Source organism: Centropristis striata, chromosome 13 (genome assembly GCF_030273125.1).
Source record: "Centropristis striata isolate RG_2023a ecotype Rhode Island chromosome 13, C.striata_1.0, whole genome shotgun sequence".
In the NCBI taxonomy this organism is placed as follows: Eukaryota; Metazoa; Chordata; class Actinopteri; order Perciformes; family Serranidae; genus Centropristis; species Centropristis striata.
This window is the reverse complement of record NC_081529.1, coordinates 7,433,882-7,456,843: the sequence shown is the minus strand read 5'-3', so window position 1 is coordinate 7,456,843 and position 22,962 is coordinate 7,433,882. Positions and strand designations below refer to the sequence as shown.

The 22,962-nt window shown below is 41.0% G+C and overlaps 1 protein-coding gene across 1 annotated transcript; it reads left to right on the top strand.

Annotated features, from left to right (window-relative positions):
- Positions 1–2,477: 2,477 nt before the first annotated feature.
- On the top strand, positions 2,478–17,909 carry LOC131982815 (interferon-induced very large GTPase 1-like). The gene is made up of 3 exons (XM_059347435.1): positions 2,478–3,979; positions 4,501–6,038; positions 13,096–17,909. Exons 1-3 carry the CDS (start codon positions 2,478–2,480, stop codon positions 17,907–17,909), a joined length of 7,854 nt encoding a protein of 2,617 aa, XP_059203418.1.
- The last annotated feature ends 5,053 nt before the right edge of the window (positions 17,910–22,962 follow it).

Sequence of the window (22,962 nt, the reverse complement as noted above, 5' to 3'; positions counted from 1 at the left end):
TACACCCCCTTAGAACATCCTGAACAAGATAGGAAAAACTGCAATATCTGCACCATCCCACCAGCAGCAAAATCAACTGTTTTATGTGTAATATATAGTGCTCAATTTATCTTGCAAAAAAATTGCTCAATCAGCTTGAATGATATCATGCATTTTTAGAGATAATCCCTTGTTGTATTTGTCCCAATGGCTTTGTCATGCACTATTACTCTATGAAGATGAAGAGCAGATAAGATGAAGGCAGAGGACGATGACCACACAGCAGCAGGAGGAGAAGAGTCAGTACCATCTGCAGCCAATGAGAAAGGTAATATGTTAAACTAGAATTTACTGTATGGTTATACTGTTTTTATATAAAGTTAAATTAAAACATTAAACTCACCATGTAGAATGCATTTACAAACTCAATATGAGTATGAGCTTTGACTACAACTTAATAACTTTGATTATGACTATAACTTGTTTCAGTGATTACTACAGTGTTACATGGTGATGTTATTTTCTGTTTGTTTTTTTCAGTGCTACCTGAACTCACACTTGTGTTAATTGGCGAAACAAATTCCATTGAGATTGGATCAAAAAACCTTTTACTTGACCATGATGAGCAAACAAATGTCGAACAGTTTTCACCCAAACTGTATGATTTGTGTGGTCGACACATCTCTGTCATCAACAGGCTTGGTCTACAAAACATTGACAAATTCCCCTTAACTCAGGAAATTCATGCATTTCTCTTACTGTTACCAAATGGTCAGCATGACAGCCATTACACTAGAGGAGTGCAGTGGTTAGAAAAAGAATTTGGTAAAGAAGCCCTTTCTTATGTAATGGCAGTTGTGACTTGTGAATCAGATGAAAAATGTGGAAGTGCATTGGCAGACCTGAAGCTCAAAAGCAGTTTTATTAAAGAAAGATACCAGACATGTACAAGAAATATGATGGATGAAAAAGAGATGGTAGCTCTTCTGGAAAAAATAGATGTCATGGTGGCCGAAAATGATCCAAACTGCTACAGTGGTCTGATATATGATGAAAATAAAGGGCAAAAACAACACCTGCTGGACCACAAATCCTACAGAGAAAAGAGGAAGGATTCCTCAGCGTGTCGGCAAAATCAAACGGGTGAGGTTTTAATGTTGGTAATCATGGATGCTGCTTAATAAATATAATGTGAACATAATTTTAATTTATAATACACCATAGCTTTAATCTTGAACTTTTAGAAGGAGAAATGTGGGTAATAGCTACATACGCAGTAACTTACGCAAGTGCCTATTAGGTCAGGGTTTCCTGCAGACCTTATTTGGCCAGGCGCCCCGCCCGGTCTGAAATCTGTAGCGCCCGGGCTAGAATGTCCGGCAAAAAAAAAAAGATGCAACACATACAAGCGACACGGCAGCGCTTGAGAACTAATCTACCAGCACACATAGATAGATTTGTGTTATAATGAATTAATGTTGATTCTTTAGTGCTGCGCTGTCTGCCTGCAGTGCATTCTGCGCCATATCTCTCTCTCTCACTCACACACGCCAATTGCGGCCCTCGTGACGATATTTTGTGGCCCCCACCTTGATATGAAAGTTTAATGTTAGTGCGGTCCTTTAGGCGCTCGATATCCCGGTACTTTCTGCCATCTACAAATGTCATGATGTTCATGTCATCATGAAAGACATAAATATTGAGCGCAAACTGAAAGGCAAATGCTACTGGACAGTTTATTATCTGCAGTGTTGTTTGTAAACTATATTTTGTATGCTGGCGTAGACAGTCTGGCCTTAATTTTCTGTTAGAAAAACTGCAGCTACTCCATAGAGCAGGGGTCTCAAGCTCGCGGGCCAACTGCGGCCCGCGGGACGATAGTTTGCGGCCCCCACCTCAATATGAAAGTTTAATGTTCATGCGGCCCGCGAGTTTGATACGAATCGCACTTTTCATTGATGTGTGCGGAGCTGAACGAACCGACCAATCACGGTGGGGTATATTGCTCTCGGGGGCGGGACATCGACCGGGCTTATTGCGAATTCGCGCCATTACCCCGGACCGCGGAAATTGCTGCTCAGCGGGAGAGAAAAAAAAGCGGAAAAGACGCATCAGCAAAACACTGAAATTTCAACGCAACAGTGACACCGTGTGGACTTATATGTTACACAGCCCCAAACATGTCTTTTTCAAAGAGAAAGGTTGGTGATGAGCACAGACAATTTCAGGAAAAGTGGGAAGAGCAATATTTCTTTGTTGAGCACAGGGGCATCCCAACATGTCTTATTTGCACAGAGAAAGTTGCAGTGCACAAAGAATACAATTTGAAACGTCATTACACAACTAGACATGCTGAGGAATATGCAAAATACCAGGGAGATGAGAGAGCCAACCAGGTTGCTAATCTTAAAACATGTCTACTGAGGCAACAAGATTTCTTTAAGAAAGCAACCAAAGAGAATGATGCAGCAGTCGAAGCTAGCTACGTGGTTAGCGAGATGATTGCTAAAGCAGGAAAGCCATTCACAGAAGGTGAATTTGTCAAAAAGTGCATGTTACAGGCTGCAAGTATTGTCTGTCCAGAAAAGAAAGGTCAGTTTAACAACATCAGCCTTTCTGCCAACACTGTGGCAGAGTGCATTTCTGACCTGTCAAGTGACATTTATGATCAACTGTGTGAGAAAGCAAAATGTTTCAGTGTATACTCAGTCGCTCTTGATGAGACCACAGATATCACCGACACTGCCCAGCTCGCAATCTATGTCCGTGGTGTTGATGACAATTTTGAAGTCATAGAGGAGTTGCTCACCGTGATTCCAATGCATGGCCAGACCACCGCTCAGGAGATATTTAACCAGCTGTGTGATGCCATTGAGAATGCCGGTTTGCCATGGAAGAGGTTTGTTGGAATAACAACCGATGGAGCGCCATCAATGACAGGGAGGAAAAATGGACTGGTGGCACTTGTTCAAAACAAACTGGAAGAGGAAGGTGTGGAGGAGGCCATTGCTCTGCACTGCATTATCCATCAGCAGGCCCTTTGCAGCAAATGCCTGAAATTTGACAATGTGATGTCTTTCATTGTGAAATGCATCAACCAAATCAGATCCAGGGGCTTAAAGCACAGAAGGTTCTGTGCTTTTTTAGAGGAAATGGAGTCAGAATATGGGGATGTGCTCTACTTCACCGAGGTACGTTGGCTCAGCAGGGGAAACGTATTGAAAAGATTTTTTGAGTTGAGAGCGGAAGTGAAAGCCTTCATGGAGAAAGATGGGGTTGCTGTTCCTGTGCTAAGTGATCCCAAATGGCTCATGGACTTAGCTTTTTTTGTTGATATCACACATGAGCTTAATGTACTGAACAAGAAGTTACAAGGCCAGGGGCAACTTGTCAGTGCTGCCTATGACAACGTGAGAGCATTCTCTGCAAAACTGATGTTATGGAAAGCCCAGCTTTCTCAGACAAACCTTTGCCATTTCCCAGCATGCAAGGCACTCATGGATGCAGGCACACCATTCAGTGGTGAGGAGTATGTGGATGTCATTTTGAAGCTACAGGAGGAATTTGATCACAGATTTGCAGACTTCAAGACGCACAGAGCCACATTTCAAATTTTTGCGGACCCCTTCTCCTTTGATGTGCAAGATGCCCCCCCTGTGCTTCAAATGGAGCTCATTGACCTGCAGTGCAACTCTGAACTCAAAGCCAAGTTCAGGGAGGTGAGTGGAAAAGCAGACAAGCTCGGGCAATTTTTGAGAGAATTGCCCCCCAGCTTCCCTGAGCTTTCCCGAATGTTCAAGCGGACCATGTGTCTTTTTGGGAGCACATACTTGTGCGAAAAGCTCTTCTCTACCTTGAACTTCAATAAGTCCAAGTACAGGTCCAGACTTACTGATGAGCATCTTCAAGCCCTACTGAGGGTCTCAACTGCTTCCTCCCTTAAGCCAAATGTGGCTCAGTTATGCGAGAGGAAGCGCTGCCAGATCTCTAGCAGCAAGAAGTAGGCAGAAGAAGCCATGTTCACAACAGTTTATGTTCAATGTTCCATTCATGTTCAGAAAGTTAAATGTTAAAGAACTGTTAATACAGACATTTGAATCTGAATAATAATAATTACATTTCTCTAGTCAGCAACTGTTTGTGCTTTCTTCAGTCTTCTATATCTGCTGTATTATTAGGGCCTCGGGGCAATCGCACCGAGCACTGGTCCCATACAGCTATAGATGTAGGGACCAGCACTACTGTTATACTGTGGATTTCTTCTTATTCCTCTTCTGGACGCAATTTCGAAATTGCCTGTTTATTATGCCTATAATTTGTCCTGCAACTCTTCGAGTTGCAGGACAAATTATATATCAAAATGTGCGGTTTGATCGGGATCGGTGTGCTATTACTTTTCTCTACGGAAAATGAATTTTTCGCAACGTAAGATGAATACAGGGAGGGAGTGAAGAAAGGAATTAGAGTGAGTGTGCATTTCTTATCTCGAGCATGGGGTGTGCCGCAATCCACACTGCAAAGACGCATCAGTGGAAAGGTGACTGGCAATGAACATGTGTCAGGGCGCAATCCCTACCTTCCAGAGGAGGCGGAAAGGGAGCTTGCTGCCACCCTCAAGACCTTGGCGCAGAGGGGGTTTCCATTTACGAAACGTGATGTCCAGCAAGTGGCCTTTGATTTTGCAGCCAAGAATAACATATCTGGTTTCTCCAAGACAGCAGGGAGGGCCGGATATTACTGGTTTCAAAACTTTCTAAAGCGCAACCCAGAGCTCGGGATGCGCAAGCCAGAGGTCCTGTCTGCAGCACGGGCTACTGGGCTCAACAAAGAGGTGGTCAGCCAGTGGTTTAACCAGTATGAGAGTCTTTTGGTCGAGCTGGGTATTGAGGGCACACCGTCACATATTTGGAACTGTGACGAGTCTGGGCTTCAGGACCAGTTCAGTTCGACAAAGGTCGTTGGACAGGTTGGCCAGCCATGTGTGGAGGTGTGTGCTGGAGAGAAGGGGAAGACAACGACTTGTCTGGCAGCATTCAATGCAGAAGGCACATACAGCCAAACAATGATTATTTTTAAGGGAAGGCGTGTTCGTTCTGAGTGGCTACAGGGATGCCCGGAGAACACCAGCGTACGGTGTTCAGACAATGGTTGGATAACCTCTGACCTCTTTCTGGAGTGGGGTCAAATGTTCATTCAATCCCTTCCTAAGGATGACCCCATGCCCCACCTTCTCCTCCTTGATGGCCACAGTAGCCACGTCTATAACCTCGAGTTTATCAAGCTACTGAAGAGCAAGAATGTGCACATCATGTGCTACCCTGCCCACACAACCCATGCGCTGCAACCGGCAGACAAGGCCCTCTTCAAGAGTCTGAAGCACCACTGGGACCAGGAAGGGAGGAAGTGGACGAGGATGATGGCTGGGCAGAAGCTGTCAAGGATGGAATTCTTTGCGGTGTTCAGCAGGGCTTGGGCAAAGGCTCCCACTGTTGAAAATGCCCAGGCAGGGTTCCTGGGGACAGGGATGTTCCCTCTAAATAAAGATATTCCCCCTGAGACTGCTTTTGCCCCCAGCAAGACCACCGAAAGAGTGCTACCATCCACTCTACCATCCCCGCCCACAAGACCACCGTCGCCCCTGCTGACCTTAACCCACTCTGCCCGCCAGCCATCAGCCCTGCTCTCTGGACATCAGCCCTCCCACCCGCCAGCCAGACCTCAGTCGCCTGCCGATCTGCCAGCCAGACCTCAGTCGCCTGCTGATCTGCCAGCCAGACCTCAGTCCTCTGATTCCCTGACACCCTTGCTACCTGTGGAACCACTTTACTTTTTCCCAGATGAGAACTTGGCGTTTGAAGTGGTTGTGTTGGAAGAAGTACCACAGGAAGATACTGACCTCTTCAGTACATTCACACCACAGGAAGAAACCCACTCCCAGGATGAGGGACCTTCCACCTCCACATCTATGAGATCAGTCAGATTCACTGACTTGATCTCAGTGCCGCACAGGGAGAGGGCCATCAGGAAGAGAGCGAAGCCGCCATCCTATAACCTCACAAGTGAGCAACATATTGAGTATGTTGCATCCAAAAAGTCATCCAGCAAGTATCCGGGCAACAAGCAACCAAAAGGGAAAAGAAAGCAGGAAAAAAACAGGAGCACCACACCTTGCAAAGTCTGCAAAGCCCATTATGGTGACCCAAATGACCTAAAGGCTACTGAGGAATGGATAAAATGTGATCCATGCTCTGCCTGGTTTCATGAGAGCTGTGGTGAAGAGAATGGTATCTGCGATGATGATGGTTTCATTTGCAAAGACTGTGTTTGAAAAATGTTTCATCACAGATACCATTCTCTTCACTTCTCTTTTGTATGCTCCTAAAATTCACATACACACACACACACACACACACACACACACACACATCAGTTCACTGATCAATGCTGTTTTTGCTGTTCTCTGGCACTTTGAATATGTTTGTGTAATGCAGTTTAAATGTTATGTGGCTGTATAAGCAATTGTGTTTTAAAATTAAGTTGAAGACATTCCTCCAGTCATAGACATCAGTGTGATAACAGTGTATGGCCTTTTGCCCTCTGGTTTAATTAAAACATGAATTAATTAATTAATTAATTTATCTGTCACACACACACAAACACACACACACACGCACCACTGACATCAGTTCACTGATCTGTGCTGTTCTTGCTGTTGTTTTAATGGAACAATGAATTTATCTGTTTAATGCTGTTGAAATGTTATGTGGCTGTATAAGCAATTGTTTATTACAATTAAAATTGATGATAAATTACTATTTCCCTTTGCAGTTTGACTGGCCCATCTTACCTGATAAGCAGCCCATTTAACCTGAAACAGGTGGCCCATTTTAACTGAAACTGCTCATGCAAAAAAAGTTGGCACAGCTGATGTTTCAAGAACTGTAGGGCCTAAATAATTAGATTTTATTACATAATTTCAACACAAAATTATCAGAAACAGTAATTATTAATCATAAAAACACATGGAAAAGGCATATATGGTATTGTGTTACTGTCCCAAGCGATTTACCAAAAAGTGGCCCAATTTAGCTGATATCACCCTACAGATACACGCACACACACACTGGTCATTTAATGTAATAACAGTTAAAGATACACGCACACACACACACACTGGTCATTTAATGTAATAACAGTTAAAGATACACGCACACACACACACACTGGTCATTTAATGTAATAACAGTTAAAGATACACGCACGCACACACACAATGGTCATTTAATGTAATATCAGTTAAAGACACACGCACACACACACACACTGGTCATTTAATGTAATATCAGTTAAAGATACACGCACGCATACACACACACTGGTCATTTAATGTAATATCAGTTAAAGATACACGCACACACACACACACTGGTCATTTAATGTAATAACAGTTAAAGATACACGCACGCACACACACACACTGGTCATTTAATGTAATATCAGTTAAAGATACACGCACACACACACTGGTCATTTAATGTAATAACAGTTAAAGATACACGCACGCACACACACACACACACACGCGCGCACACTCCTCCAGATACAAATGTTTCACACACACACATTTTGAGGTTAAAGGTTGCTGTATAAATAAATACTTGAAGAGGAATAGTATCATAACATTACTAGTATTAATTGTTTGAAATCTCTGAAGAATCTCATCATAGTGTACACACACCGGCAGTAGCCCCCGTGGCCCTTTCAAAATTTCCCCCAGAGGAAATTTTCTAGTTATTATTATTATTATTATTATTATTATTATTTCAATTTTATTTATTTATTACTGATTTATTTATTTTTTTCTTATGAATTTGTTAAATTTTTTCATCCTATTTTGTGTTAAAAAATAAAAATAAAGACATTTGATAACATTGGAATGTTTTTGTAAGAGCTTTTCTTGTGGAAAAACCTGATGCGGCCCCGCCTCACCCAGACTCTACCTCCAGCGGCCCCCGGGTAAATTGAGTTTGAGACCCCTGCCATACAGTTTTTTAATCCTCTTTAATTGGTTCACACATGAACAAGGTACAGGACTTGCTGTGGTGAGGTCTCACAAAAATAAAACTGTGCGGGATCACGCATCACAACATGATGACCCTTCCGGATCCATAAAAATGTACATCATACAGCAAATAATAATAATAAACCTATGCAAATAACTTGTACTCACACACAACGAACACTAAGTGATAACAGGCAGTTATGATTAGGCTCAGTTTGACTCTGCCGCAACCAACGAGGATGTGCGGCAGCAGCGGCGCACTTAACTGGTAACTTTTCCTCCGGAACTGTTCGTCGTTCATTCGGGAAGTTCAATAGTACCCTCGGGAAGTTTGCACATTAAATCATTTATATATAAAACATTTAATCATTCCATGTATGTTATATTAGTAATATTTATATTATAATGATAACAATAATAACACATAACATTAACATATATGTAGTTATTATCATTATAAAAATCTGTCTCATGTTGCCTTTCTGTATATCCGTTCTGTGAGAACATATATATACATATACATCTGGCAGCAAAAGCCTTTTTCAGAAGAACCGTTCATGTTCTTTAATATTCCATTCATGTTCAGTACAGTTCATGTTCAGAAGAAGCCATTGAAGTTAAACAACTGTTAGTAATGGCATTTGAGAAGTTTAGCAACGTTTTTTTGGTGGAATACCTGGCCCAGCCTCACCCAGATACTGCCTCCAGCGGCCCCCAGGTAATTTGAGTTTGAGACCCCAGCTTTAAAGAATGCAATGTTGCACTTATGAAAAGTATTTGATTTGATTTATGATTATACAGTCTATGTAAGCTTGAAGTTGTCTCTCTAAGACAGTAATAGCTAGAGTGGAGTGTTCCCTGCAACAGATTGTTGTCAATTCATAATACTTTCTCATCTCCTATTTTAATACTTGTTACACAATAATTAAAATGCTTAAATTACTGTTTACGACACTGTGATCGGAAATATCGGATCGGCAGATACTGATTTCAGTAAGATCGGATCGGTGATCGGAACCCAAAATCCTGATCGGAGCATCCCTAGTCTGTTTGTTTTCAGAATTGTCTGTTTGCTTTGTGTGCCAAGGGTTCCCAAACCTATTAGGCCATGACCCCAAAAATAAACAGTTCGTGTTTTCCATCATCATGTTTGTGGGTATTGTTAAGCAACTTCTCTCATATTTTTCAAATATATATTTTGGGGGCATTTTGTAGCTTTATTGATAGGAGAGATTGAGAGTGAAAGGGGGAGACAGAGGGGAAGACATGCGGGAAAGGGCTCCGAGCCGGATTCGAACCCGGGTCGCCCGCTTACGAGGACTGGGCCTCTGTGGTACACGCTCTACCAGGTGTGCCACCGGGAACGCCCCGAACTTCTCTCTATTTTGAGAGCCAAAAATAAAAATTGATTAAGCATCTTCTCTTTAATATTGAGGGCAAAAATAATAATTGAACAATCTAAGTAATTAATTAATTTATCCTTCTTTGTTGTTGCCGAGAACGGTTCTCAGCAACCGTTCTCGGGTTGAACCCCCTCACTCACCTCCCCCCCTGGCCAAAGTTTTTTCCTGCAGGAAACCCTGTAGGTTGAACGCTTGTAAATGCAGTTCCCATGGACTACAAAGTATTATTTTTGAGACTTGCAAAGTATTTTAATTAGGGTATTTTAATTAATCGCATTTTAATCGCATATAAATATTTGACCTGAGAACTAGGGATGGGTACCGAATTCGGTACTTTTATAGGTACCGACCGAATTCCGTCGGTACTACCGAGTACCGATTCATGTAAAATCAAACGGTACCATGTTTCGGTACCTAAACGGCGTTAACTTTAAACTGATCATTGATTTCAACCCGTTTTCATTTGACGTCTTTGATTAACAAGCGTGCTGACGATCGCACTATTTTTTTTAAATGTATTTACCTCCTCGTCTGGTCCTGTCTGCTCACCGCGGCCGCTAACTGCTGCCCTCTTCCACCGCGGAACAGAGACCAACAGCCGGCTCTAGGTCTTCTAGCCGCCAGCTGCTATCTCTCCAATGTCTCTACCCGGGCTTGGCCTTCGTCTGCCTCCAGATTAGACCTTCCTTACTCCGTTTGCTCTCTCCATTCTTCCGTAGACTTTTCATTAGCAGCTAGAAGCTAGCTGCTGCATCTCTGGTCCTCCGCTAATACTCCGCTCTTCAACTCAGGAATATTACTTGCCACTTTACTCCAAACTGCCTCGCTGAAATTAAATCCCTCGGACTCCTGCGTCATCCTCGATATGTGCACAGAGCAGCCCGACTCAACTTTGTTTATTCCATCATGCTATGCCCACAATACTGTCTGACCGGTGCTGCGCCGCACAGCTACGACGTCATCACAACAAATCACACGTGCACTTGCAACTTTTTTTTTTTCTCCTCCGTGCCACCTGAGAGCGCTCCTCTGCATTCTTTGATAACACTGCAACCTTCATGTTACAAAATGTACGTTCACTCAACAATAAAGCACTGCTCATCCTGGATTTTATATTGTTTTGATATATTTTTTAAAGTTTATATTTTGAGAAATAAATATGTTACGCAAAAGTACCGAAAATTGGTACCGTTGAGTACCGGTACCGATTCCCAGGTACCGGGTATCGGTACCGTATCGATTCAAATGTGAAAGGTACCCATCCCTACTGAGAACAGTGAGAAGTAATTTTTTTTCACATGAATTTTTAGTATATCTACCATTGAATAATGACTGAATACATAAGCTTAAGCAACAAAAATATTGTTTATTTTTGTTCAAGTCCAACAGACCAGTGCAATTTTTGCCATTACGTTAGAAATAGTATATTTAAAAATATAGTACATTTCAGAAATTCAGGTAGCCTATAGGTAGGTAGAACTTCTGTAAACTATAATACTTTGGTTTTTTTAAGTAAAACACAATCCACGCTAGCTACCACACTAGCCGCTAGCTGCTATATGTTTTACTTTGAGGTGATACTTGAGGCTCGATGTGCTGCGGTGATATGTGAATTCCTTGTTGCATAGCTTGCACACAACCATGCTCTTATCGACGATTCCATCCGTTTGTTTTTTGTAACAAAATGTCCCATCCACAGGGCCAACCACAGCGGTCTCATCAGCTTCTTCGTTCACGTTCATTGTGGTTTGTTGTTGTCTGAACTCATGAATGCTAGTTGGTGCTCCAGTATAATTGGTCCGCCTGAAACTCATCCAGTGAGAAACATTCCACGGTGCAAAAATAAGTGTGATTAAAATGCGTACATTTTTTAAATTTGTAAAATTTCCACATCAGAGTACTATTTGTTCTGAAACATAAATATGCTTGCATTTTCTCAGGGTACATATTACTTTCCAAAAACAATGTGAAGGATGGCTTATTAAATCATACTTTCATATTCTTTGCCTCGTGCCCGGAACACCTCTAACGTGGGGGGCGCCCGAGAGGCATCCTTAGCAGACACGAAGGAGCAGCGGCTCTACTCCGAGCTCCCTCCGGATGTCTGAGTTCCTCAGCCTATCTCCAAGGCTGAGCCCAGCCACCCTACGGAGGAAGCTCATTTCCGCCGCTTGTATCCGCGATCTTGTAACTCACTCGTGAACAAGACCCCGAGATACTTGAACTCCTTCGTTTGAGGCAGTACCTCTCTCCCCACCAAGAGGGGGCAGTCCACCGTTTTCCGGCAGAGAACCATGGCCTCAGACTTGGAGGTGCTGACTCTCATCCCAACCGCTTCGCACAAAACAATAGATTTTAATTGATAATTCTCAATTCTCCAGTTAAATTCATCAAAATCAAACAATCATTTGTGTGAAACAACAATCCGTGTATCTTCCGTTCAATCCATATCCGTTTGGAAATCAAAACATGGATAACGAAAAGTGACCTGTTTTTTCAAAAATCAACCTTTCAAAATTATGCCAAAGTCCCACTTATTTAAACACAATGCATGACCAGGATATCAAGTATGAGAATAACTCATGTGGTCAGGATTCTATGACCTTGAGGTTCCCGCAGCCGCATTCTCTTTCATTAGATCCATGCGATTCCATGCACAAAATGCCCATTTTTTTCAGTTTTCATCTTATGTTAAGGGGGGCATGGAAAATAAAAATGAAAAATGACAATCAATTCATATTTTATAGGCATATTTTAAATAAAACAATCAATTTTTTTAACTTGAAAAAATTTAAATAAAAAACACATCATGAACTCAAATTTGTTTTTTTATGTTTTGATTTCAAAACGGATATGGATTGAATGGAAGATACACGGATTAACAACCCTTTTTAATGCCTAATAAGTGCTTTATACTGCTGCAATTATTATTCTAATATTTTGACGTATTGACTTAAATTTTATCTGGTCTGCAGGAGATTATATTGTGTCCATGCAACCCTGATTAAAACACCTGCAGAAATAAATTACATTCAACAGAATATTTGCATACATATGATGAAAAAAATGCTTAGCTCAGAATCTTAATCTTCTGCAATCTGCTTTTCTTTTCTTTTTTTACATTTTGCTGCAGGTAAAGAGATGAAGGAAAATGCAGCTAAAATGAAAATGAAGGTAAGATCATTAGGGATCATCATTAACATCAGCATGTTTTCTAAACTAATGCTAAAACTGTAGACCTGAATTAGAGCAGGTTTTAAGGTTTTAAAGGCCATGTAAAATCCTGTATTTTCTCAGTGTGATACAGTGAATAAACCTGGTAATGCAGAATACTCAGAGGAGATTGAGAAAAACAGAAGAGGAGAGTCCAAAAACAGTTCTTTGCCATGTTCCACTCGGAAAGGTATATTTCATAAATAATGTCATTGAAGTGAATTATTTTAACATCTGAAATAACTTGAGATGAAAGTTAGAAAGACATATTGGTTGATCCTCCAGTTAATTTTTGTCCCGCAGTTACCTTACACATGGATGTAAGTGGAAACAAGGATAAGGTAAGAAACTTTACAAAATATATTCAGGAGTTCTTCAGGATTATTGACATTATAATACATCTAATTGTATGACATTTTTTTAATTTATTTTTTTACATATGTTTATTTTTTATTTATTTACAGGAGTCAGTGATTGAAACACTACTTGGCAGACTTCACCTTCAAGACAAATATGAGCAGAAGTTGTCACCTGCAGATTTTCTTAAAATAGGTCCACCTGTCAAACAGGACCATGACACATATGAGAAAGATCTCGCTCATACTTTTCTTGAGAAATTGATGATGTTAGACTACAGAGCTAGATTCATTCCTGTTAGACAAGACAGCCCTGTGCTCAGTCATTCAAGCCTTGATCCAGAATCTGACCCTTTTGACACAGATGATGATGACTTAGACGCGCTTATTAAGAGTGTGGAAGCTGATCAAGCAAAACAAACTCATGTACATCCAATGGATGTTCAAATGACAGTGTTTCACTGCTCAGACAGCTTTTTAAAGCAGAACATGATTACAAAGCTCTCACAATGTCAGTACGCCTTACCTTTGCTTGTTCCAGACCCAGTCACAATGAACATTGACTGTCCTCTGTGGACATTCAGACAAATTACAAAAACATGGAAGATAACTGAAATCAAAGAAAATTCAAACACTGTCATGAAGAGCATGCCCATCTGCAAAGCTGAGACAGCCATGGTGTCATTTCTCCGCCTGGGTTCACTGTCTATGTCTAAATCTCAGCTGATGAACACTTTGATCAACGACCGTCACAGCACCTTCTTCCACAGAAACTGCCCAGGTAGCACCAAGTCTCGTCATTTGATGGATGGTGTGGCAGAGATTGCCTGGTACTGTCCTGCTGGAAAACCCAATGATGCTTTCACTGACTGCATTGCCTTCTGTAATCTCCATGGTGATGCTCTGACAATTGAAAAACAGCGTGACATACTGACAGACAAATCTTCAGTCAATGTTGTTCTTGTACCAACTCTCAAAAAAGGTGACAAAAGTGCTACAGTTATCTCTGCCCTTCTCAAGTCTCCAAAGCCTCTCATTGTTCTCATTGCTGATAACGATTGTGCTGCAGTTCAGATAAAAGAAGGAAATTATAAAATTGGTCTGAAAGAAAGAAGCCAGTCGGATGTTTCTGAAGAACTGAAAAAAGTTATTGGAAGAATTTTGTCTGGACCACATGAATCCTTCCGGCTTGAAACCATGGCTGAGATCTCTGGAATCACAGTGGATGAAGATGACGAAGTCTGCCGGAATGGGAAATCTGCTGCAATGAAAGTAGTTAATCTGATTCAGGGAATGGATGTTTCAAAGATCAAAGATACATGTCTCCCTTGTCAGGGCCAACTATGGCATGACTGGTGCAAAAAAAACAAAGAACTGTATCACCTCAAAGGACATATTGAGAAGGAGAAATGTAAAAAGCAAAAGGAACTGATGGAAATAAGGCAAAAACAATGCACTGCTTCTTGTAGTGTATCAATGAAGGTGTTTGTTGAAAGCCTCTCATCTTTACCATCAATGGACAAAGAGTATTACCTAAAATGGACTCAAATCTCAATAGATGCTCTCTCCACAGATGATCTCTCATTAATTCTCCAAAGCTATGATGAAAAGTGGTCTGAAGTCTTGGAATTGAAGAAGCAGCATGACAAAACTGATCTGTTCAGAAGAAAGCAAAAAGAGCTTGAAAAGATATCAACAAAACTACAGTCAGCAACTTTTGGCCTGGAGCACATCTTTAGAGAAATGGGACAGATCTATGAAGCCCATGCATCTCTGCAGAAACAAACAAAGAGGGGAAAGACTGACTGGTCTAAATACCCTGAGCTGGCTGCAGAACTGATGATATCAGGACACCCAATGGAGCTGATGGATGGTGATGCAGGTCATGTGCCTTTAACATGGATCTCTAGTCTTTTAGATGAAGTCATCAAGAAACTGGGTGACAAGAGAGTTTTTGTTTTGTCGGTATTAGGCGTACAAAGCAGTGGGAAATCAACAATGCTCAATGCCATGTTTGGCTTACAGTTTGCAGTGAGTGCTGGCAGGTGCACCAAGGGGGCCTTCATGCAGCTGGTCAAAGTGTCAGAGGAGATCAAGAAAGACTTTCAGTTTGACTACATTCTAGTGGTGGACACTGAAGGACTGCGGGCTCTTGAGTTGGCAGGTAACGCCACTATTCACCACGACAATGAACTGGCAACATTTGTTGTTGGTCTGGGAAACATGACACTGATCAACATCTTTGGAGAGAATCCAGCTGAGATGCAAGATGTTCTGCAGATTGTTGTTCAGGCTTTCATGAGGATGAAGAAAATTAAACTTTCTCCAAGTTGTGTGTTTGTTCATCAGAATGTCACAGATATTGCAGCTGCAGAAAAAAACATGGATGGAAAGAGACGGCTTCAAGAAAAACTGGACCAGATGGCCAGACTTGCAGCCAAAGAAGAGGTTTGTGATGCTGAGTGCTTCAGTGACGTCATTGCATTTGATGTGCAGAAAGATGTGAAATACTTTGCTCAACTATGGGAGGGAAGTCCACCTATGGCTCCTCCAAATCCAGGTTATAGTGAGAGTGTCCAGGAGCTGAAGACCATCATCCTATCTAAAGCTTCACAGTCTGCTGGGATCACTCTCTCACAGTTCAAAAGCAAAATTCAGGACCTGTGGAATGCCCTGTTGAATGAAAAATTTGTTTTCAGTTTCAAAAACACACTTGAGATTGCAGTGTACAGAAAACTTGAGGAGCAGTACGGTAACTGGACCTGGGCCCTGCGGAGCAACATGTTGACCATTGAGAACCAGCTTTATACCAGAATTGAAAATGGAAAACTTGACAAGGTTGACCTTAATTATCTTCATAAAGAAATGACCAAAACATATGAAGAAATCAAAAAAGCAATGACAGCATACTTTGATGATAACAGAGACAAAGAAACGTTGGTTCAGTGGCGAGGACGATTTGAAAGCAAAATCAAGGAATTTCTTGATGAACAAGTGAGCAAAATTAAAAGAAAACTGGATGAAGTCATCGAGCAGAAGAATACTTGTAAAAAGCTAGATGATAAGAAGACAGAGTTTGAGAACAAGCTGCTACAAAAGAGCAAAGAGCTCGCTCATCAGCTAAAACACAAGGCAGAAGATGAAGAGGAACTTAAAAAGCACTTCAACTCTGTCTGGAGTGGCTGGGTCCATGAACTAACTGCAGATATAAAACCCATTGAGGATATCAACTATGAAGAAGATCAGACAACTATCCTTCAGGAGCTTGGTTTTGAATGGTCTCTCATAGATAAGTCCAAAAGAAAAGGTAGATACCACCAATTCTCACAGCTTGGTAATTATTCTAAATACGTATGTCGAAACAAGCACCAAGGTCTATCTAACACAGGCAAACCAATTCAAGAAAATGAGATGGAAATGGAGGCAAGAGGACAGGGAGAATACTCCCGTAAATTCTTAGAATTTCTTTCAGAATCAGTTGCAAAAGCAGAACGGTACTTTAAAGGGCAGTACGATGAACATGAACAGATCAGATGCCTCATTGGTGATGTTGAAAAACAGTCCCTTGGTGCAATTAAAAGCAAGCCTGTAGCTACAAGTGGCTACAGTGCAGCTTACCTGCAAGAAGTGGCCAACAATGTGAAAAAAATGGTGCTAAATTTTGAATCACAGAGGAAATTTGCTCTGCAGAAAGAGTTTACAGTTGATCTCTTACTGTACGTGTTTCACGGAGCAGGGAAGTGGCTTACAGAGTCCCACAAGAAATTCCAGGGAAACAACGATGCACTCGCCTATGTAGAAAGCAAGAAAATGCAATATTACAAAGTTTTCAGAAGCTTCTGCAAAGAAAACTCATCTGCTGTTGTGCTCGGAGAACTGATCTGTGAGAAACTGAAGAGTTCAACTGTTGAGGCCGTCTGTAACAAGACTGCCATTGATCTCGCTGGAGAGATGAAGTGCAGTTTCCCAGCATTCAATGGGAACAGGCTGAACTTGGAGAAACATTTGTTGAAGTCACTGGCGGAGAAAGAGGACTTTGATGGTTTTATCACCTACATCCAACATCCAAAGGAGCAAGTAAGGACTTTTATAAGAGAGGAAGTACAGAAATACGTCTTCACAGAAAACAAACATCAAGCAAAGAATATACTCAGGAAAAATGTTAAAGACATCAACAAGCTTGTGAATCAAGCTTTATTTACTGCAACTGAAAAAGTTAAAACCCAGAGGGGAGACACAGGCATGTGGATGGAGGAATATTCCAATTTGCTTAAAGATGAGCTAACATTTGACACCATTTCTTGTCAAAGCTTCTGTGACATAACCAGTTATGACTTTCTTAAAGAACAGATAGAGAAAGGCCTTGCATCTGTTATGATTGAAGTCAGCAGCCTCTCACTGGATGAGATGGAAAAATTCAGGATGAAGCCTGATGAAATCCTCATCGATCAGCTGTGTAACTGCTGCTGGGTAAAGTGTCCATTCTGTGCAGCTGTTTGTACCAACACACTGAAAGATCACAGTCCTGACAAACACAACGTCCCTTTTCATCGCCCCTCTGGGATTGAGGGATGGCACTATAGAGGGACAGTGGACCTGGACATTGATTTCTGCACAACATTAGTTGCCAGTGATGGAAGTTTCTACCCCAATCAATCAGATGAGTCCTTTCCTTTTAAACAGTATCAAAGTGCTGGGGGAGAGTATGCTACATGGGAGATTACTCCTGATGCATCTAAGCTGACATACTGGAAATGGTTTGTATGTCGATTTCAAAAGCAATTGGAAGACCACTATGAAAAAGAATTCCAGGGCAAAGGAGAAATTCCCAGTGAGTGGAGAAACCACAGTAAACAGGAAGCTATTGAAAGTCTGGATGAATTGCACAATCTGTGAGTGATTCACAAACAAACAAGCTCTCCTCAAAGTAACAGAAGTCCAAAGTTATTAGTGTTTGATGTGACCGAAGTAGTGAAGAGACAGAAGAACAATAACAATGATAAGGATGAATTGTGTACCTGCTGCTAGGTAAAGTGTCCATTCTGTGCAGTTTTTTGTAACAACCCGCTGGAAAATCAGTCCTGATGACCTTTTCATCAACCTGCTCAGTAGTACTTTAAAAAACACAGTGATAATTTGTGTTAATTCCTGCACAACAAATGTTGCAGGTGATGGAAATTGTTTAACTTGATAAGGATTCAGACGTGCTCATTCCCTATAAACAGTAATGAACTGCTGGCCCAAGGTTTGCTTACTGGAGAATCACACCTGATGAGTCAAAGCTGAAATATTGGACATGGTTTGTGTGTCGATTTCAGAAGCAGCTGGAAGATGGTTGGATGGATTAAAATTCCAGGGTGAGAGGGAAAACAAAGTCTGGATGAAATGTTCAATCTGAGAGTAAGCCAACAGTGGACTGTCAATTAATCAGTAACTACACACCACAAGACTGGCATATATAAATCTGCTTCATTCAAACTGACACTTAAAATTAAAGCAAATAAAAGTAGTAATCGTAATAGTAGTAATCTGGAGAATTGAGTAAATCGTAAATCATTCTGAAAGTTAATGGGCATAAACTTAGATGTAAGAGAGTGGGTGAGAGGTATGTTTTCAGAGATAAATGACCTTTTTGCAATACTAAGGGAAGACATTGCTCTTTGTTAACTCAAATAATCGCATTTTAAAAAGCATGTGAAGCGAGTATTCCTTTTGTTTTCTTTTGTTTTGTATCCGTACATCTTGTCATGGTAATTGTTTTGTTAAACTCATGTGCCTGTAGCTGCTAAAACAAAATTAAGTGTATGCATGTTGAAGTATAGCCTAAGAGTGAAACTGTAATGATAACATGTAAGGAAAAAAAATCTGGGGAAGTATTGTGCTTGTGTTGATAACCAAATCTTCAGTGTGTGTCTTCCCAAACAGTATATGCATGCCCTTGTTTGCAAGTAAAAAATGATCCTTGGGAATAAGAGAGTGTGTTTGCTGTATTTGTAAAATGTCAGCAATATCTGTTACCTGGTCTGGAGACTAGGGGTGTGCCAAAATATCGCTATGATAGCTACGTTATCGATACCCTGGTGCCAAATATCTATATTTAAACAATAAACATACAGCCGTTCTAAACAGATTCTCTCACAAACACCTGCTACAATTTTGATTTACAGAGTCACTACCTCAAGCCTCCACATGATGGTGCTTATCATGACTAACAGTGGGCGCTGCACTAGAGTACTCTTTGAAAGGAAATAAACAGAAGAAGAAGAAAATGGCACAAGGCGAGGGATTAGCAAACGACAGAGAAATGAAAGATGCACCGTTTCAAATCTAAAGTCTGGACCCACTTTGGCTTTTACTATACTGACAATGGAACACCTCCTGATAAAGATTTCGCAATCTGCAAGAACTGTCTCGCGAAGGTCAAATACACGGGGAACACAACGAACATGCACAGCCATCCGTCATCATCCTGAGCTTGCTGCGGAGGAAAGAATGGTTAGCGACGCTAATGCTAACGTTTCTGTAAGCCAGCCTACAATCAACACCGTATTTAAAGCAAAGCTTCCTTCTGCATCCCACAGGGCTGCGAGTATTACCAAGTCCATCGCTTGCTTTATTTGTAAAGATCTTGGACCATATAGTGTAGTCGAAAATGAAGGTTTCCGCCGAATGGCGCTCATGCACAATGCTGGCTTGTTTAGCCTGGGTTGAGTTAGCGTTGACTAGACTCGGCTGAGGGGCGTAAGTGGAACGGCTTCTGCCTCAAGTGAAAGTTGGAGTTAATTCTAACCAGGCTTTTTCAATGAAGCCACAGTTTGTTTAGCCACTTTGATGGAACACCCCTCTGGTTGAGGAGCTTAACTTATGTTGTAAACATCAGCAAAAATGGGTCAAAATTAGTCGCATTAAACAAGTAGAGTCAGAACAGTAATTTCCATGTAAATAACGTTAACACCTAACGTAACATCCAAACTCTGGCTAGCGTTCATTAAATCAAAACAGTGTAACCTTTAATGTTAATTAACAGTTCCAAGCTTATCATATAACGCAATTAAGCTTATAATAACCTACTGTAAGAGAATCTTACCCTACTTACAGACAGTAGCCTCTTGAGTCTTCACTCCTCTCAGGGCTGTTGCATGTGCCAAGCTTGGTTTTCATTTCATTCCGCATGACTCAGTCCTCCCAGACCCAGAGCCACCCCACAGTGCCCAAATTTCAAAAACTCATCTGATTTAAACGAATCACACAAATTATCTATTTTGGATTAAAAACAGTGAACTTCACAGAAAGGTCACAGCAGTGTTTCCCATACATAGACCATTTGTGCGGCACCGCCACAGAATGGAGACCGACCGCCACATTATGATTCGTTTTTTTCCCCTCTCTACTACAGTATGATCTCAACGCAATATCGTTCCATTCATTAATTTTCGCATAGCACTCTTTGTCTGTGTGCGTGTGTGTGTCCGAGAATGACACAGACACACGCACACAGACTAGCGCGCATACGCCAGCAATGCGTGGGAAAATCAACCAGCGCATCACTGGTGCATGCACACACACTTATCTGATTGGCACACACCGATCACAGGAAAACCCGCCGCAGTGGATTATTTTGGCACTGGCACAGAGAAGGTTGGCGAGGGTCTGGAGTTTACGACAGGTAAGATATAGCCTAGGCTACTTTGTTTAAATACGCCTGCTCTAAATTACATAAACCGGGGCAGTTTTTAGAGGTTTACCACCGGTTGGTTAAATTCTTTTTAGGGGATTAAAAAAAACATGGTTGGACAGAAGAGCAGCACTGCTTTGGGGTCTGTAATGTTAGCCTATGCACAGAAAACACCACATTCACACCAATAAATAAATGTTTTACAATGAACCAGGCCAATCTCAGAGCTGGCAAGACTGTCCAGTAACGTTAAGGCATATTGAATGTTTGCTGCAAATGCTGTTAACAGGACGAGAGCAGTCAACACGGCTGCTTCAAGCTAGCTACATCGAGGGTAGATTCGCTTCCTGTTTTCAAAGTAAAAGCGCAAATTCTATCATTATAAAGGGCTACGGGCTTTTTGTTTTTGTGATTTTTGTGAATTAACGACGCACTGGTGATCTCAACGGCTACTTTCTCTCCTAAAAATGTTTGATAATAAGCTGATATATTTAAAGAATTAAGGACTTTACAGCCCTAATATTTGAGATAGATTACTATGCCCAAAGTCAAATCAAAAAGAATAGACCACATTTTTAAGTTATTATAAATATTGTTGTTGTTGTTATCAGTACTTTTTCTGAATGTTTCCTGCTTTAATCCAGATGAGATGAGTATTGAAAGATTTTTTCACTGCAAAAACGGCCTCGTCAAGAGGACAAGGAGCAGCATGAGGAGGTATCAGTCTGAAACAAAGTTGAACAGTCAAATGGCTGTGGCTAGTAAACGTTAATTTATTTTGAATGTTCTATAGGCATCAAACAGTGCTGCTCAGGAAGAAATAGAGAAGGACAGCAGACAAAATGCTCCTGTAAGACAGGCAGCTGCTGAAACAACAGGTGAGATGGAAACAGATAAGTGTAGACTTTAAATTTAAGAAAACAAGAGTGGGTAAAGTATTTTAATTCTGATTTGTCTGTGGCTGTTTGCTGTTTTGCTATTGTTTTTTTGGTCTTGTACTGTAGGCTACTGTTCTGTTCTCCATTTGTAAGTGTCGGTTTGGGAGCCCCTTGAAAACAAGATGATACATCCCAAGGGGTTTATCCTGAGATTAAAAATATATATTCTATAAATAATTTAGATTCTTCTGTTCCTGGTAGAGGAGGTGCGGAGGACAACTACCTGTAGGCACAGGGGCACTGGATTCAATCCAGAATGGCTAACCGTGGCCCAATTTAAACCATGGTTATACCATACCCAGCATGGTAATCAGAGCGTATTGATTTATTTATTGATCTGTTTTTCCTTTTACACATAATTGTGCATGTTTAATTTAATACATTAGATTAATGGTCTTTTATATTGTTTAAGGGATGTTCTGCTGACTTGTAGGCAGCACAAGCCTGCACCCAAGAAAGGTGCATCTAAGAGAGCATTTGTTGAGGTTGCTGCAGTCATTTACCGCAAAGACTATTTAGAAAGGCAACTTAAAACAGACCACCGGGAGAGCATGAAATGTCAGGCCATGCTTTCTTCAGGTACTTTCCAAAAGGCAAAATTAAAAAATATATAATTTCATGTAAGCTTATATATAAAAGTTATTTTCTGATTTATTTATTTTTAATTAACAGGTGTATCAGTATCAAGTGCCTCTAGTGGCTGGTAAAAAATGAAATAGCCCACCACACAAATTACCCAAAGCTTCTGAGCCTGGCAGAGCTTTTAGGGTGTGACTATTTCGAAAAGTTAAAGGTAACACAAATCATCTCAACAATTCAGTCTTTGCACTATTGACTATACATTTTTGAACAAATTATACATCTTGTTCTTCTCCCAATGTCAAGATTGACCAGAGGAATAATTATAGATCTAATCGAATTATCGATGACATGCTGGAGATCCTAGGAGAGGTCCTAGAGGAACCCATTCTCATGGACATACACTCATCACGGGCCATAAGCCTGGAGATAGATGAGAGCACTGACGTCTTTGTGTCCAGGCAACTTGATTTACACATCAGGTAAGTACATTACCATTCACATACAACATGATCTCAGCAAAATAATTGTTAATTCTAAATACTGTTTTCTACAGGTATTTGGATAAAGAGGGAAATGTGTACAACAAGTTCTTAGATCTTGTATCGGTCATGGATGGCAAAGCAGACACCATTGTTTCTGCTGTTAAAGCTGTACTTCTCAAGAAGGGCATCCCAACTGAGAAGCTTTATGGACTTAGAACTGATGGGGCAGCTGTCATGACAGGTAATTATTTTATGCAATATGATTTTGTTTA